Source organism: Xenopus laevis, chromosome 4S, assembly GCF_017654675.1.
Source record: "Xenopus laevis strain J_2021 chromosome 4S, Xenopus_laevis_v10.1, whole genome shotgun sequence".
NCBI lineage: Eukaryota > Metazoa > Chordata > Amphibia > Anura > Pipidae > Xenopus > Xenopus laevis.
Genome location: NC_054378.1, coordinates 88,412,349 through 88,430,838, shown reverse-complemented (window position 1 = coordinate 88,430,838; position 18,490 = coordinate 88,412,349). Strand labels below are relative to the sequence as shown.

General features: G+C 37.9%; 1 protein-coding gene across 3 annotated transcripts in view; it reads left to right on the top strand.

Annotated features, from left to right (window-relative positions):
- olfm3.S (olfactomedin 3 S homeolog) overlaps window positions 1-12,706 on the top strand; it is a 76,157-nt gene extending 63,451 nt beyond the window's left edge. For 2 of the 3 annotated variants that reach the window (XM_041561548.1, XM_018261083.2), the window contains exons 5-6: window positions 7,271-7,377; window positions 7,983-12,706. In XM_041561548.1, the coding sequence (XP_041417482.1) occupies window positions 7,271-7,377; window positions 7,983-8,657 (782 nt within the window). In that variant the 3' untranslated portion in view covers window positions 8,658-12,706. The remainder of the gene's footprint in view (window positions 1-7,270; window positions 7,378-7,982) is intronic. The other variant, XR_005960990.1, reaches the window with a different exon arrangement.
- The last annotated feature ends 5,784 nt before the right edge of the window (window positions 12,707-18,490 follow it).

The window sequence follows — 18,490 nt, the reverse complement described above, 5'->3', positions numbered from 1 at the left end:
TCTGAATGATGCACAAGTTAGGAGACAGGGAGCAGGCAAGAGGGGGGGGGGCATGGGAGGCTTACATGCCTCCCCTTTCTGTGTTCATCGGGTGGTAACTGATCTAAGAGCTCTGAAACAGAACACATTGCACAGTTTTTGTTTCACCAAATTAAAGTTAGATATAATTAACTCAACAGTGAGGCCCTTCCTAGTATAGGAGAAAGCCCCTTTCCCATAAGCAGCGGGTTGGGAGAATGAGCACAGCTTTGAAATTAACCGATTTTGTGAGCTTTTAAATTACATTTAAAATGTCAGATTTAATTATATCTAACTTCTCAGATCCCAAATTGGTTTCTTGTACAGGTTTAGAGAAGGTGACAATTCCAGTGAGAGATGTTAATTTAAGTCATTGTTAACCCTTAGGCAACATTTTTGGATACATAAATTAAGCACTGAAGGGCCTGAAGGGATGAATAAGATATAGACATAGAGAAAAAATCATTCTTAAGTGTTCAGAAAAATGTTCATTCTATAGTAGAAGCAAATGTGTTATATCTTAGATTCAGCCAGTGGTAATTTTTAAAGTGCTTATGCTGGAATTGTATGTGGATTAGTATGGGTTCTATTGGCACTCTGATGCTTCTTTTGCTTCCTGTTGTTTTCTTACATTAAATATTTTTTGCCCCTTCTTTTTGTAAATTACTTTCTACTCTTTTATTTATTCAGTCTCTCTTCAAATAGTCCCTTTGAAGGTGATCGATAGTGATGGGCGAATTTATTCGGCAGGCATAGATTTGCCTCAAATTTTCACATTTCGTCACCTGCAAATTTTTTTGCGAAACTGCTTCAAAAATTCTCCGCTGAAAAATTGCTGTGCATCAAAATTATTTTGGTGCCCATTGACTTTAATGCATTTGGACAAAAGAGTCGCAGAGTTTCGCAAATATTTCGGCCAAGCTAAACGGGACATATTCGCCTATAACTAGTGATCGACAGATACTTAGGGGCAGATTTATCAAGGGTCGAATTGAAAAATCTAATTTTAAATTAGAATTTTGAGGTAATTTTAGTGTACTCCGACTAGGAAACAGACCAAATTCAAAATTCGAATATCGAAATGTATCATGTACTATCTCTTCAAAAATGCAGTTATTGGACTCCTAGAATCAATTTGGAGTACTTTGGTGGAAAAATCAATGTGTTTTTTTGGGGAAAATTTCGAATTCGATTTGAATGATCGAATACAGCCTATTCACCCGAAGTTAAAAAATTAGATTTTTTTTTTTTAAATAAATTTCAGTTGGTCTTTTTTACTTTCGAGTTGATGGGAGTTGTGTGTGTGTGGCCCAATGAACCTGCTCGTTTGATATCTGGCCAAATATGGAGCAGGTTTGATTTTCCTACTGGGGGAGAACCATTGGTTGTCCTCTCCTGATGGTCTCCATTGGTACCCATTATAATCCAATCCAATCATTAGACGCCAGGGTTGAATGATTGGATCAATCCAATACCTCCTGGCTGAAGGCGGACATTATGGGGGAGGATATGATCTTTAGTAAAATGTCCAGCTTAAGCAAATTTAAATCCTCAAAACAAATGAATGTTAAATTTGTTCAGAGCGGTATTCTAAGCCCTTCTGTCATCTTCATTAATTATCTCTTCTAGTGTTTATGATATTAGCAGCTTATAAATTAATAGTGAGGGGACCTGTTGTTTCAAATGTTATTATATTATAAGCTTAAAAACTTCTAATGTATTGGAAACTAGAAAAAATAATTTAAAATGGAAAAGTGTGGAGCAATTTACATTTATTTATTTTGAAGGTTTACATTATGCATATTATTCCCCCCACTGGGGAACTGTGTAGTGGAAATTAGGAACCCCCAGGTTATAACTGCTTAGTCATTAGGGTAAAAACCATGATTTCCTCCATCAGATAAACCTGCTCACTTCAAAAGCTTTTCTAGTGGACGAATAACCAACTTGGAGGAACCAAATCATTTATCTGTACAGATATGGGATACGTTATCTGGAAACCCATTATCCAGATTAGGGTCAGACTGAGCCTACAGGATACCAGGAAAAAATCATGTGGGCCCCAGCCCTCACGGACCTCTGCCGGCCCAGACCCCCGATCTGCTGGCCCCCCCATAAATACAAACTTTGGCAGCATGCACCTGACTTTGCGCATGTGCATACGCTTCAGCATTTGCCTGGAGTTGTATGGAACCCGATGGGGCCCCCGATGTCCAGTCCAACCCTGATCCAGATGCTCTGACTTACAGGAAGGCCATCTCCCATAGACTCCAGTTTAATCAAATAATTCACATTTTTAAAAATGATTATTGTGAAGGGGGCTGTACTCACACATTTATGCGCCGAACGCAGGTAAAAAGCAACATGCTGCGTCCCACCTGCGTTGGGCGCTTAAATGCGTCTGTGTGAGTTCAGCCCCCTTCACAATAATTAAGTGTGTCTACTCCTGCGCTCCCGTGCGGCTGAACAGAAGAAAGTGCAATGCAGGGGAGCACAGGAAAAACCGCCTTTGTGTCAGAGCCCTAACAGGTCCCATTCATGTAGTCTTAAAACTGAGCAATACTCTTCTGGTGCTAGTTGGGGCAAAGGAAAAATCTATCCTTTTTCAGAGACAGTATCAAGAAGGTAAGACACAGTCATTAATAAATCTAAGGGCTCTTACTCACTGGCGTTTTGACCTGCGCTCCCCTGCGTTCCGTTTTTTGGCGTTCAGCCGCAGGGGAGCGCAGGAATAGACGCAAGTCATTATTTCAAATGGGGCTGTACTCACTCAGGCGCGTGTAGGCGCCGAACGCAGGTTCAGACGCAACATGCTGCATTTTTCCTGCATTAAGAGATTAATTGGACCAAGGAATAGCAGACACAATTAGAATATACTTTGGCTGACACTACTCTCTCAGGTCACATAAATACTATTTAAGGTGACAGCAGTTTTAAAACCAACAACAGTCGTTAAAACCAATGTTTTTCCTCTATGCACGCTGATATTTTTCATCTGTTGTGAACAGTAGGGAGGGACAACCACAGCCGCTGTAATTTTTATCTCTAGATTGAACAAGTCAAATTAAATTAGGTCCTTCTACCTTGCCTAATGAAGAGCTGCTATTTGCTCATTAAATTCTTGTGTTGATTTGTTTAACTTGCATGTGTGTTCAGGGAGGAATGTGTGAGGCCTCTAGAATAAATCAAAAGCACAGCTGAGGACATTAACATCATTTCATACTAATTATATTCTGGCACCAAAATAAAATGATTTAATGCCGACAAGATATCTTAAAGCCACAGATAATATTAATAGGACTTACAATTATAATAAATGTCAAAGATAAAGGAAAGCAATAAACAAAGGTGTGACGTTTTATTGTGAGAGAGAATATGACAAAAGGGATCATTTGCCATCTGTCCTAATGTTTCCTAATTAAATGTAAATATATATTATGCATGGAAAGTCATTTTATATACAGTATGATTAAAGGCAATTTGTTTTATTATTGTCTGCTAAATACACCCCATCTGCACCTATTGCTGTAACATGAACTGTGTTGGATGGATGGCTTTCTGAGGAGTTGTCCATACGCTCAACTTGTTCATAAAGATGAAGTGAGATACAGGCAAAGACTCATCTGTCTGGGAAATGCACCTCTGTGAGATGTTCCAATGCCAGAACACTTTTTTCATAAGTATTCATTTCAGGAAATCAGAGACAGACGAAGTAGGCTGGACAACAACAATAACTGGACACATACTTGGTTTCCTATTTGACAATTTACTGTCACTTTATCCTTGGATGACACTATTTACAAGAGGTTTCTGAAATGCTGATAATAGTCATCCACACAATAATGTGAGATATACACAACATATAAAATAATAACTATGGTTATGGTCATCACAATGTGAAATGTGCTTAATTTCTGTGTTATTCTAAATCAATGCATGGCTCATTAAAGTGGACCTGTCACCCAGACACACAAAGCTGTATAATAAAAGTCCTTTTCAAATTAAACATGAAATCCAATTATTTTTATTAAAGCATTCATAGCTGTTTAAAAATTTCAGCTGTCAATCAAATATTGCTGCCCCTCCTCTATGCCTTAGACCAGGGATCCCCAACCTTTACAACCTGTGAGCAACATTCAGAAGTAAAAGGAGTTGGGGAGCAACACTAGCCTGAAAAATGTTCCTGGAGTACCAAATAAGGGCTGTGATTGGCCATTTAGTAGCCCCTATGTGGATTGCCAACCTACATTGAGACTCTGTTTGGCAGTGCACCTGGTTTTCAGGCAATAAAACTCACCTCCAAGCCTGGAATTCAAAAATAAGCACCTGCTTTGAGGCCCCTGGGAGCAACATCCAAGGGGTTGGAGAGCAACATGTTGCTCGCGAGCTACTGGTTGGGGATCACTGCCTTAGACATAGAGGTGGGGCAGACAATTACTTTCACTTTCCATTCAGTACTTCCTAGATGTCCTGCTCTCCACACATTCCCTCGTTCTCTTCTTATTGGGTCCCCCATTCTGGTGCACAAACAAGATTCTGAGTTGATGCAAGGCTTGCCTTAATAACAATGTCCCCTTGACGGGTCCCCTTTAACTCTGTTATGTACCAGATTTAAAGGGGTTGTTCACCTTCAATGTACAAATCTTATGAAACCACTAACAATGCTCTCAATGTGTTAGAAAAACCATTTTCCATAACAAAAAGAAAAAATGCCATTGTAAAAGCTAATTTTTATACCTATTAACTCAGCCCTTCTCCTGTCTCTCAGACCAGTTTTCTGAAGTGATGGGAGGGGCCTATTTTGAACCTGACACACAAGAACTTCCTATATGATGACATCATCATGCCCAGGCTTTGCCCTTACTTGTTTCCTATTGGATGTTGATACTGCCCTCCTCCTAGTAATTCATTGGTTGCTTGTGAACTGTAACCGGTCACATAATTTGAATGGTCATTGGTTGATTACTCAATTGTAATGGCAGAGGTTAACAGACGCAGCATATAAACAAACCTGCCTTGCAACAAACAATCACACAGCAATGCAGACAAATACTGCAGAAAAGGAAGGAGCAACATTGTTCTCCCAATTCTGGCACTCTCCTTCTGCCTAGACTAAAACTGAATGGGGTGCCAAAGGGGTGCAAACTTTTCTGGGAATAAATACTGGAGTTTCTATATTTTTACCTTTTAATATCTTTGGCATTAAGCATAATGTCAGTTATTTACAAAATTGCAACAAAACCAGCACTGACTTGCTTAGAAACGTATGTAACTTACACATCTAGCAGGGACAGTAGAGCTGCCACCTCACCCTTTTAAAACCAAACACATATGAAATCCACAGGCTGCATGGCTAATTAGCAATTCATTTAGATGCTGCAGACTGAACTGATTTCTGTGCAGCCATGTATCATGCATCTAAATGAATTGCCAATTAGCCATGCAGGCTGTGGATTTCATATGTGTTTGGTTTTAAAAGGGTGAGGTGGCAACCCTAAGTGACAGGCAGAGCAATGTTGAGGGCAGGTAGGTTTTTTGAACATTTTGTGCGCTCTCCCGGGGGGGGCGGTAATTTACCTAGGAAAACTATACCTTTTTTAAGTGTTCCACTTCTGGAACAAGATTTAGAGGTCTAAATACCAAAAAATGAAAAAGTTCTATTTTTCATGATATAGGGATCTATACCAGAAAAATATTTCACTTCATGCACAAAAATTCAACTCATTTGGAAAGCCTCAAGCTCATACAAATAGTCCTGGAAGTCACGTCAGCTGCTGAATAATGATTTTTTATGAGGTAAATACACAAAATAAAACATGGACCCCCCCCCCCAAAATAATATATTTCTGGAAAGTACAAGTGTCATCTCCCATAGTATTCATTATAATGCAATAATTCAAATTTATAAAAATGATTTCCCTTTTCTCTGTAATAATAAAACAGTCGCTTGTACTTGATCCCAACTAAGATATAATTAATCCTTATTGGAAGCAAAACCAGCCTATTGGGTTTATTTAATGTTTACATGATTTTCTAGTAGACTTAAGGTATGAAGATCCAAATTATGGAAAGATCCATTATCCGTAAAACTCCAGGTCCCAAGCACCTCGATCCCCCCCATCTGCACAGTTGAAGTCTCTGCAGTACACAGCCCACACTCCCCCTCCCTCTCACAAACTTGTAACAGTTTCTCTTCAGTACCTGAATGCTGCTCAAATTCCCCAGCACAGCCCAGCACAGGAAGCAGTGGCAGATTGACAGCAGACATAGCCAATAGGAGTTAAATTAGCTGCCAGTACAATGTGTGATGTCATATAAGGAAGAGGAAGTGAACACTGTAGTGTTTTTGGGGGTCAGTGACCCCCTCCCAGCACAGGGTCTGTGTGGAACTGAAGGATTAGTACAGGGACACTTCTGAGGTGAATATCTCTTGAACTGTACTTTTTCTGTTAACTATTTCTATGGAAAAGTTTGTTCTATTCATGTGAACTGTTAGATTTGTCAATTTGTTACAAAGGTGAACAACCCCTTTAAGAAGAAGTCAGTTGTAGGGTTTCCGCTTGTAGAGGAATATACTGATTTGTATTATCTATGTATTTCTATTCATTAAGGGGAGAATGATATACAGTACTTGTACTTAAAGGAGAACTAAACCCCCTATAGCTAAAAGCCCCTATTTACCTTCTCCACTGCCCCCCTGCTTTCTCCCCGCATTGTGTTCAACAAGAATAAGTGCCCCATCCAGCAACACTGTCCTAAATTTGCAGAGTAGTGCAGCTGAGCGCTGAATTGCGATTTTTGCAGCAAAAAAAAAAACTCGAATTGAAGTATCATGGACTCCACCTGATCCAGTCGAAGCATGATTTGGTATTATATAGTAAATGGTGAACTTGATGTTTAGGGGATGTAGTCAGTAGTGTTTTTTTTTTAAAGCAATGCAGCCAATATCTTGTTCTTCTGACCAGCCAAATCGGAACTCTGAACATTATGGTCCTTGCTTACCATTTTATACTAATCATTTAGAAACTGAAATAGTCAGGATTTCTGATTAAATAATATACTTTTCACATTTGTTTCATGTTAATTATTCTCTAACCAACATTGATGGCACCTGATATAGCCTAAATAGCTTAACATATTAAGGTAATTTATGGTGTAGTACCAGAAAAGTATTTATGATGTTTCTGCCCTCTGCATGCAGTTTCCTGTTCTTCATCATCTCTAAGTAGTTTTATGTTGATTCTACTTTCAGCTTGTGGTAAATTAATGAAGATTACTGGACCAGTAACTGTGAAGGCCTCTGGACCAAGATTTGGCGCCTGGATGACTGATCCACTTGCATCTGAGAAAAACAATCGAGTATGTACTGGAAAACAAAACAACCATTTTGTTTTGCTTGTCTTGAGTAATTCCAGTTTTTAGGTGGTGTGTATAGCCCTCCCCCCCTTCTTTTTGTATATACTATTCTCTTCTAACATAAAAGGAAAACAAATACTGTTCTCTTTAATTAATAGTGTTGTTAGTTAACGCATTGCTTAGGTTTTCACATATGTTTAAATAAACCAAATGAATAGGGCTTATAGATAAGTAGAAGTTTATTATTCAGAGATTGATAATTAGATGTAATACCTTCTCCTCTTCTTCAGTTGCCCTTAAGCAGCACTGTACAACATTTTTCATGCTATGGGTCTATTGTCTGCTTTTTAATGATTAACAAAGATATGATACAAGATGTGGAGATCATACATATCTCCTAGAGGGACACATCTGGCTCACAAGCCTCCAATTGGAGAGTTCTGCTCTTAAGAATGATATTATATATTGAATATGTCTTATATTATATGTACATTTTAATTAATAAATGTAAAAGTGAATAATGAAGGAAGGTTGTTGACATTCATTTCGGCAGAATTATTTAAACTACTTTTTATATTTACTGAATGCCATTTTCCCTGTATTTTTAGGTCTGGTACATGGATGGATTCACATCCAGGACTGTGCGGGAATATAGGTCAGTGGCAGATTTTGTCACAGGGTCAGAGTCTAGGACTTACAACCTTCCGTATAAGTGGGCTGGAACTAGCCATTTGGTATACAATGGATCCCTTTTCTTCAATAAGTTCCAAAGCAATATTGTTATCAAGTACAGCTTTGCAACAGGAAGAATACTCAATCAGCGTAGCTTGGATAATGCTGGCTTCAACAATGTTTATCCTTACACATGGGGTGGCCACTCTGACATAGATCTGATGGCTGATGAGTTTGGCGTTTGGGTAGTATATGCCACTAATCAGAACGCTGGAAACATTGTCATCAGTCAGCTGCAACAGGATACACTGGAGGTTGTAAAGAGCTGGAGTACAGGATATCCCAAGAGAAGTGCTGGAGAGTCCTTTATGATCTGCGGTACCTTGTATGTCACCAACTCCCACCTTACTGGAGCCAAGGTCTTTTACTCATATTCCACCAAGACCTCCACATATGAGTACACAGACATTCCCTTCCACAACCAATATTTTCACATATCTATGCTGGATTACAACTCACGGGATCGTGCCCTTTATGCCTGGAACAATGGACACCAGGTACTCTTCAATGTCACTCTGTTTCACATCATCAAGACAGATAATGACGCATGATGTGGAACACAAGCCCTTCTCCAACTGGAACTCTTGCTTGCCTCTGAACAGTTTGTTCATTCTCTGTTCATTTTCCTTCTGTCTTAGTATACTACATTCATTTCATTTATCCTTTAGATGTTCACAGTATAAATTCCCCTGAGGATTTCATAGTTGTGTACTGTACCCTACAAGGTAACGATTTAATAGAGCAGGACATATTTTCCACCTCCAGCCATCAGTCAGCACTGTCTGTTCTATAGACATGTAGTATCAAACCAAGCAGAGCCAGGGGTAGAGAAGAAGGGGCCTAGGGCAAAGCAGAAGGCCAAAAACCCCAGCTTCTGAAATTAACTACATAAATCAGAGGTGTTCAACCTTGTTGGACTACAACTACCTTTTGAGATAGCTGTAGGATAGACACCTAAGATAATAATATAATAAACATTGTTTGAGCACATGCTAAGGAAATTTATATATGGGAAACTATTTCTGCACTATTTCTTGGTTAATCCCACCTGTGGTTAGAAAGGATTTATATGGACAATAGCTGTTACAGTGGAGGCCCATGGGTTTTATGCAGCCCTCCAAGAATTTTTTATGATCCCCAGTCTGGTCGTGAGTCCCACTGATGTCTTTGGAGCACATGATCATTAAATTATATACTGTATCATAGTGAAAAGTAGCTCTCTAAATTGAGACATAGTCATATAAAGGTGACTAAATGGTAATGATGATGCTAATAACTACTATGTGTACAATCAAATAAGTCAATATAATATGAACGGTTTCCTTATATTAATCAAACATAATTAACGGTGCCATCGCCTTTATATTTATATATTATTTCTTGTTCTTGCATTTTAACAGGCCTTGGTGCCATATTTAGTTTGATGAAGAAGAGATATTTATTTATGGTTTCAGCTCAATTGTAATGAATTAAGAATTGGATTTGGGGCTAGGTTTATTAAATTAGATTGAATTTAGTTCTTAAGCTTTTGATACCTTGACCTGACCTGATATGAATACTCTATTTCCAAATAGATATAAAGTGCCTGTCTGTGCGATTCTCATACTAAATATTCTCAAGATGCTGGCACAGGTTAATTAGTAATACAGTTTCACTGAAGCAGAATTTGTGCCTGACATAGCCAGCCCCAGCATAACTGTATGTACACAATATTATAGTATGAGGCTATCATTCAAATCCACATCAAGCATTAATGTTTAATATCATGACTATATACAGTAATTCAGAGTTGTGGCCCAAATCCAGCATTTTATCCCATAAACCTCAAGGGGTGATGGGTCTGATGCAATTGTGACCATTGTGCCAAATTCCTTGTAGTTGTGCATGCACTTCAATGCAAATCAGACACAGAGTGAATGCAACTATAAGAAAAGCAAGTAACTTAATGAATGGGATGTTCCAAGAGTAGGAGGTGATTGGAATCACTTCTAGGAGCAGGGGCTACTTAACAGGTCATAATAAAGCTGTGGTGCCAAGTTCAGCATAAAATGACCAGGACCAGTGTTTTTATTGAAGAAAGGTAGCCCTGGCCTAGAGTAGGAGCAGGGGCTACTTAACAGGTCATAACAAAGCGACAGTGGCAAGTTCAGCATAAAATGAGTAGGACCAGTGTTTTTATTGAAGAAAGGGAGCACTGGCCTAGAGTAGGAGGTGATTGGAATCACTGGGGCACTCCCTTCCCAGTAATTGTAGCTTTCATTTTCCTGTTAAAACACATGTAATTGAACACCATGCAGTGCAATCACAAAAAATACATTTTACCTGGTGTCAATGTAGCAATGTCTAGTGTATGCCAATGCCTTTTTTACACAGCTGTATAAATAAATAATAAATAGTCTATTATTTGTCCAAGCAACTCCTAATACAGAGCAGCAGTAAAAATGACTAGGATTTAACCTTTTGGCTCTGCACAGAAAGTACATGATGGGTGATACTGTCATCGATAAAATGACAATTTCCCACTGGAAAGGTGTGAATTCCACATAGCACATTTAATGAACCTTGATTTAGGGTTTTCTTTGATCTGCATCTGACAGGGACAAGGAAGAACAACACCATAGTGATTGTATTGGTTTTCTACTTCAACAAATGTTTGCGTAGACCAGGAGAAGGGAGAGAACCAAAGAGTGTTCTGAGAGCAGATAACCAGTAGCAATAGAAAGAGCCATTATATTTATTCTTAATCATTTTCTGAATGGAATCTTTGTAGAGCAGGAGCGGTTACGTTTTTGAGCTTTTTCATTTCATCCAATCACAGGTATTGCCCAAAGCACAGAAGAGGTTAAGCAGGGCCCTAGCATTTTCTCTGAAATTTTATCACTGAATTATCTGGTGGCAAGTTTAATGATCTGTAATTATAAAACCCTGAGGCGGTCTCAGCTAATAAATCATAACGATGGACAATTATCTGGTCCATTAATTCAGACAAATCTATTAATGCCGTCTGAGCGTGACAAAGTGACTGCGTAACGTGTCAGTCTCCCACCTGATAAAACAACACTAGGGTTATTAGAAGAAACATGAAATGAATGTAATTGCTAAAAAGTGTCTTCCTCTTCAACTTCTTGCATTTGATCTGAAAATGCGGGGGAGATCGGTAGATGTTCAGTAGATGAGGGCTCAGCGCAAAACAGATTTTTTATAAGATAGAACTGGCCAATGCTTGGTTTTTAAGCTCCTTGCATTTGATCTGAAAATACGGGAGAGATTGGTAGACGTTCAGTAGATGAGGGCTCAGCGCAAAACAGATTTTTATATAAGGTAGAACTTGCTACAAATCCTAGCAACCAACAAAACTGGCTGTTGGGGGGGAGAACAACAACTGAAAGAGTACAAGTTATGTTATGTAGCTTTCCTAGTGTTTTTGCCCTACTAAATCTCCCATACCTACAGCTGCTGCTCTTTGGGGGCCCTACCATATCCGCAGGCCAAGAGCAGTCACCTCTATTTACTGCCCCCTAAAGACAACTCTGCTAAAGATGGATATAATGAATGTGTTGCATTACCCCAATTGTCATCCATATAATGTGTGTTTGTTTTGCAGTCTCAATTTATTCATATTTAATTTTAATGTACAGTATCCTTAACTCGTCTTTGTTTATTGCCTTTGTATGTTTTGATTTCATTCAGTATACAGTATCTCTGTAACCATATCTCCTCCTTTCCATGGTCATATCTTATCATCTGCATTCTCCATGCGATCTAATATTCCCATCAAGATCACTTGGAGAAGAGACATCTAAGCCCATTAAGGATGGGCCAGTGACTAAACTGGATTTATTTGCCTTATCCTCTACTCACATAGGTGGGCCAAAAATATACAGTATGATCTGCTTTCATCAGATGATTAACTTTCCCAGTAAAAAGATTTTTTTTCTGCTGCCAGAGGGGACACCAGCGTTTGTCTTAGTGGATTCAGAGATAGGTAAAGGTTTAACTGTCTCACTGCTGGAAGCTTTGAAACAATTTTATATTTTGACTGGGCTACATAACATACAGTAAATGGGCACAAAGTGCCATGTATATTCTACAAAGTGGAAAATCATCTCGGTTCTATTTTATATCATATTATATACCTAATGGTATGATTCAGCAAGAGTGGGCACAGTTATGTTGTAGAGCAACACATTATTATATTAATCACCTCTGTCAGTTGTTGTGTGTATACAAGTAGTATATATGCATACATTTGCAATGTGATTCATTAGGTGTGTATATCACGGATCAGTAATATCTGAGGAATCCACTAGCAGAGCCATGGTGGGTTTGTACTGCAGCTCAGCAATAGATGGAATGCAGTTGCTTGTTGTCTTGTGATGTAATATTTTGACTCTAATTAGCAGTGTGTTTAATGCAGCTGCATAGGGGCAGGGTATATACAGGGCCCGTTATATCGTACAACATTGCTTTCCCAAAAGAAGGCGATGGGGTCATGACATAAATCCTTATTCTATGTACAGATTTATTCCATGCTATATGCCACTTTCCTTTAGAAAATATACCTGGTGCAATTGGCAAAAATTGGTGCAATCTTTTTTAAAGTGGACCTGTCACCTACACATAAAAAACTGCATAATGAAAGTCCTTTCCAAATTAAATATGGAACCCCCAAAAAAATTTTCATTAAAACATCCATACCTGTTCTAAAGGTGTTTAAATATCTAAACTGTCAATCAAATATCACCTGCCCCGCCTCTATGCCCGTGGCATAGAGGAGGGGCAGTCAATTACTTTCACTTTCCATTCAGCACTTCCTAGATGTCACTGCTCTCCTCACATTCCCCCTTCCCTCCTCAGGCTCTATAATTGTGTAGGGCACTGCACATGGACATCAGGTCCCCCATTCTGGTGCATACACAAGATTTTGGGGTGATGCACAATTTCCCTTAATAACCGTGTCCACAAAATGGCTGCTGCCTGCTTGCTGTGATTGTATAATTCCAAAACAGAAGGAAACAAAATTTAAATAATAAATACAGTGTAAGTAAAGTTTATTTTGCTCAACTAACATGATAGAAAAGAATTTGAAATTATTTCTTAGGGTGACAGGTCCCCTTTAACCCACAATTTTTAGGCATAATGCAGTGTTCCCCCAGACTTGAATTGCACCAACAAAGTAGCAATAGCAAATGGAAAACAAACGATGTGTCATTCCCTGGTGCAGGAAATGCGTGCTGTGTTGGGAATGTGTTTCCCTGTGACTTATTAGGTGCAGGTCAAGGGCATTTATGGACAAACACACAAATTTGACGTTACGGAATAAACATTTAATCGAGGCAGGTGTTAATTTCAAGGCTACCTTGTGTCCATGCACCTTGTGCACAGTTTAGCAAAGCAAGCAGGATTAACACAAAGAGTAAACATGGATCCAGTATAGAGGAGCATCTATTGACCCTTAGTGAAAAGCTTATGACTGGAAGCAGTTTGGTTTCCATAAAGGCACTTTGCATTGTCCCTTGAATTAGTAAAAAAAGAGTTTTCAAAAATAGAGAAGCAAAAATGTATTTTGAGTTCCAGACATTCTAATAAACTACAGATGGAGCAAAGTTGGATTGGCATCATACAGCACACCATGGCAAAACATATCACTCATTCATTTGATTCAAGAAAATCACATAAAAACACAAGCTCCATTTCTTTTAGAATTTAAGTTTTCAAAACTGGTATTCTCAAAGACCTCTAGGGGTTACTACTTTTTATTACACATTTTCTATTAAGGCTTCTCCTATTCATATTCCAGTCTCTTATTTAAATTCATGCATAATTGCTATATCTGTCATTTGAACCCTAGAACCCAGATGGCTGAAAGTTCAAGCTGGAAAGCTGTGGAATAAAAAGCTAAATAACTCAAAATCCACAAATAATAATAAAAATGAAAACCAATTGCAAACTGTCTCAGAATATCACTCTATACATCATTCACAAGTTAATTTGAACAACCCCTTTAATATCATATGAAATTAATATGAAGTTATATTTTTTTTTGTTAAAGTATTTGTGGTTTATTGAAGGAAAAAAGTAAAATGTGATATTTTCCATTATGACATTGCATGTTTAGCATCATGAAGGTTTAAATTGCTGCATTGGTTAAGTTGTATAAATTGTCTCATATACAGCAGGCACATGCTTCATTTGACTCTCTGCTATTGGCTGCTTGAATATACACCAACGTCTCAGCCAAATGAACAGTAGACAATAGGATGAGGTGTTTACACCTAAAGAACTGCTCCTGATAAATGAAACGTGTGACGCCTTCACCTCTGCTACACTAATGAGAAAAGCATCATTATTATAATAACTCAATTATTATGATACACAAGAGAGCAGTTTCTACCAAAAAATACTCTGTCACTTGTGTACCGTTCCTTCACATTTGTGCCCAGACGTTGTGTTCCTTTTGCTTCATAAACTGATTTGTGGCATTAACCAAACATAATGCTTTGTTTTAGTTCATTCTCCTTTATGCTATTGTGGACAGAAGACATGGAATCATACACCAGAATTAGAATGCAACCTGTTGAACCAAGAGAGACAAGCAGAATCCATTTATATTTGACAAAGTCGAAAAAACACTCATTATACTCATTATGGAGGAATTGCAGGCTTTCAGCAAAATAATCGCTACAACATGAGAGAAATGGCCTATTTTTAGAAGCGAGATCACAAGGATTAGAAGTGGGTATTAATTCTGTTGTTTTAATCCACAGTCATAGTATCTGGGACAGCACCGTTTTTAATCTGCATTTTCATGACAATGACTGAAAGTCCTCTCTTTCAAGATGTTCTGTGTCAGATTGGTATTACTTGTAGCCAGAGAGAGGCTAATTGGGTTTTTCCATTTGAAACAGTTAAAGGTTGCTGAGACGTTAACAGTACCTTCAAGAAGAAAAGGTTCTGACCACTCGCTGCCCCTTATCCACCAGTTTGTATGGTATGCCATGGAGCTTTCAATTTAACATTGCTTCTTCAATCTGATGTCCATCCATGAATCTGCTCCCTCCATGGGAACTTGAAAGGACCTGTAATATTGAAATATATGTTACATTTTTGCCTTAACTCCTGGGCCTACTACAGCACATTTTTATCTCTTGCAAGCATATGGGGGCGGGAGGGCACTGTGTACTTTTTTCTTGAAATGTGCATTGTGTTATTGTATCTCTTCACTTCTGTGAATGTCAGTGGCAATATTTTTTATAAAAGTAATACATTATTCAGTCACCCGTGTGTAGATGAAAAATGTTATGCATTCAACACTACATGGTCTTGCTTTGTGTTCGTTTACACTAAACTTCAAATATGGTTATATCCGGCCACCTGTCAAGTACAAAAGCTCTATGACAAAGGCAGAGATCGTGGCAAAACAATTATTTTGGAATACAAGATAATCAACCCCACCACTGCTGCTAGCCACTAGAAGGCCTCAGAAATAAAATAATTAACCTTTTGCAATTAGAACCTAACCAACTCCTCTTCAACAACTTTACTATCAAGGGGCAAATTTACTAAAGGGCGAAGTGACTAAAGCTGGCGTAAATTCACTAGTGAAGGAGATAGACTAGAGCGCTACTTCGCACTCTAACACCAGGCGAATTTTTGCTCTGGCGAATGGATGTAACTATGCAAATTCACTTAGATGCGGATTTACTGAACGCTACCTCTTGCGCCAGACTTGCCTTCGCCACAGGTGAAGTGCAATCGAGTAGATAGGAGTTCCTCAAAAAAAGTTGAACATTTTTGTAAGTCCCAAAAAACGATGGCGTCTTTCTTTTTACAGGGTGATAGGCTGAAAAAGATTGTAAATATTTTTTGGGTTCCCTCCTTCCCCTCTACATTTCCTAACATATGGCACCTAAACTATACAGTGGGCACATGTGTAGGGCAATATAACAACTCTATTTTATTTTATTAAGGTTCCCTGACCTTGTGTAGTGTAATGTTGTTACTGCAACATATACGTCCATTGTACTATAACTTCACAACATATACTAATTAGGCATCGCTAGCGTAACTTCGAACTGCTTATCATATTATCACTAGCGCAACTTCGCAAGCATTTGGAACCCTGGTCGCAACTTCGGATTTTCGTGAATTAGCATTGTCCTGGCGAATCTACGCCTGGCGAAGTGTTTTTGCGATGTCAGCGAAGCTGTCGCTGGTGCAGTTCCAGAGGTAAGTAAATTTGCCCCCAAGGCTTTTGAGTTATGGGTTTGAGTTATAATCATCAGAAGATTGTGTGAGTGATGAAAGGGCTTTATAAGTGCTCAATTCTCGACTCTATGTCAGGAGGAAAAGACACCGCAGGATAGAAAAAATAGGCTCATGTTACATGTAACATTGGGTTGCAGGAGTGACTGAAAGGCACTACTAAGGAGCTACTAACAATAAGAATACACTTTTATATAAAAAAAAATAACTTTTTCATTTATACTGAACTGAAGCTTACCTTTTGAGAATGCCACCTAAATTGGTTAGTTTGAATTGCTGTTTTTTTTTTTTAACGTTTAAGGAAAACAATGCCCATGTGTAATTATACATCATGCACCGCAGTCCCACTGACTTTGCTCTAAGGCTCAGTTCAATAAGATGTATGATTTTAACTTTCAAGTGGAAACAGCAACTGAGCTGGAATGATTGATTGTGTTTACAAAGGAATAATAATGCCTTCCAATAGAAATATAAGTGCAAATATTACAATGATGGTTTCCAGAAGAAATACTAGTGTTTGGGAAGAGCTTTTACATGACCTGAACAAAGAGGTAATGGTAAAATCACTGTTTTCTGATTGTTATTATTATATCACTCATTACAGTACATAACATTGACGTACAATGCAAAAAAATATTCTAATAACGGTGAATAAATTCCACATCGATTTTTGTCATTATTATTGGAAAAAATATTTGTATTGGAAGCTTAATGGGGAACTAATGCAAAAATGAATGTTTAATATGAGTTTCATCATCCTGAAATAAGAAACTTTCTAAATATAATCAATTAAAAAATGTGTATTGTTTCTGAAATAATCAAGTTTATCTTCACTATCACCCTCTCACTATTTGTTTCTTTTAAGGGGTTGTTCACCTTTTAGTATGATGTTGAAAGTACTATTCTGAGACATTTTGCAATTGGCTTTGAGTTTTTATTATTTGTGGTTTCTGAGTTATTTTGCTTTTTATTCAACAGCTCTCCAGTTTGCAGTTTCCGTAATCTGGTTGCTAGGGTCCAAATTACCCTAGCAACCATGCGTTGATTTGAATAAGAGACTGGAAAATAAATGAGATAAGGCCCCAATAGAAAATATGTAAAAAAAAAAAAAAAAAGTAGCAATAACAATAAATTTGTGGCCTTACAAAGCATTTGTTTTTAGATGGGGTCAGTGAACCCCATTTGAGCGCTTGAAACAGTCAGCAGAAGAAAGCAAATAATTCAAAATCTTTAAAAAAAAAGAAATAATGATGGTTAGTTGGAAAGCTATGAAGAATTGGCCATTCTATAACATACTTAAAGTTAAGTAAAGGTGAACCACCTATTTAATTCTGTCTTCTTGCAGGAGTTTGGTCAGATTTTGATTGACAGTTAGATCCCAGGGGGAGGTTCCTTTTTCTATATGATGTATTAGAGCTAACTCAATAACTGACTCCAACATTAATACATTCTGTATGTGGAGAGTGAGAATGTCTTTTCATTTTAAAAGAATGAGCTCTAATAAACCTTTTAGGCAAAATAAGCTCCCCCAATCGTTGCATTGGACCCAATTGTCATTCAAAATCAGACTCCCAAATCCTGAATAGAGAGAGAATGAATAGAGTTCGATACTAAGAGGGAGAGAAGGAAGAGTAACTTGACTATCTCAGAAATGGTTCCGAATTTTTAATGGATTGTTTTTAGAATGTTTTTTTTATTTCAGTATGATGAAGCTGACATTAAATTTTAACTTTCATGATAGCTCCCCTTTAATGGACAATTGGGAATCAAACATTTTACACTAATTCACCCATTCACCCATAACACCCATAACAAATTGTAAGGAAATATAATAGGATAATAAATAAGAGGGGGCAGAGAGAATGGAACATTTGCCATATTCCCAGAATCACCATAAGTAATAAACTACTTATAAATAGGTTGTTTTCTTTGTTTCTCTGTGAAATATCCATTATTTGAATGTGCTGTTTCAAGAGGCCCCAACAATAATTTGGAGTTTGCCATTTATCTCTAAATGAACTGGCCATTAGAAATGAGGAATCTTTACATTGTCATTGGAAAGTCATGTAGTAGAAAAGGAAAGGATAGTCATTCGGTAACTATCAGAGCGATAAATACA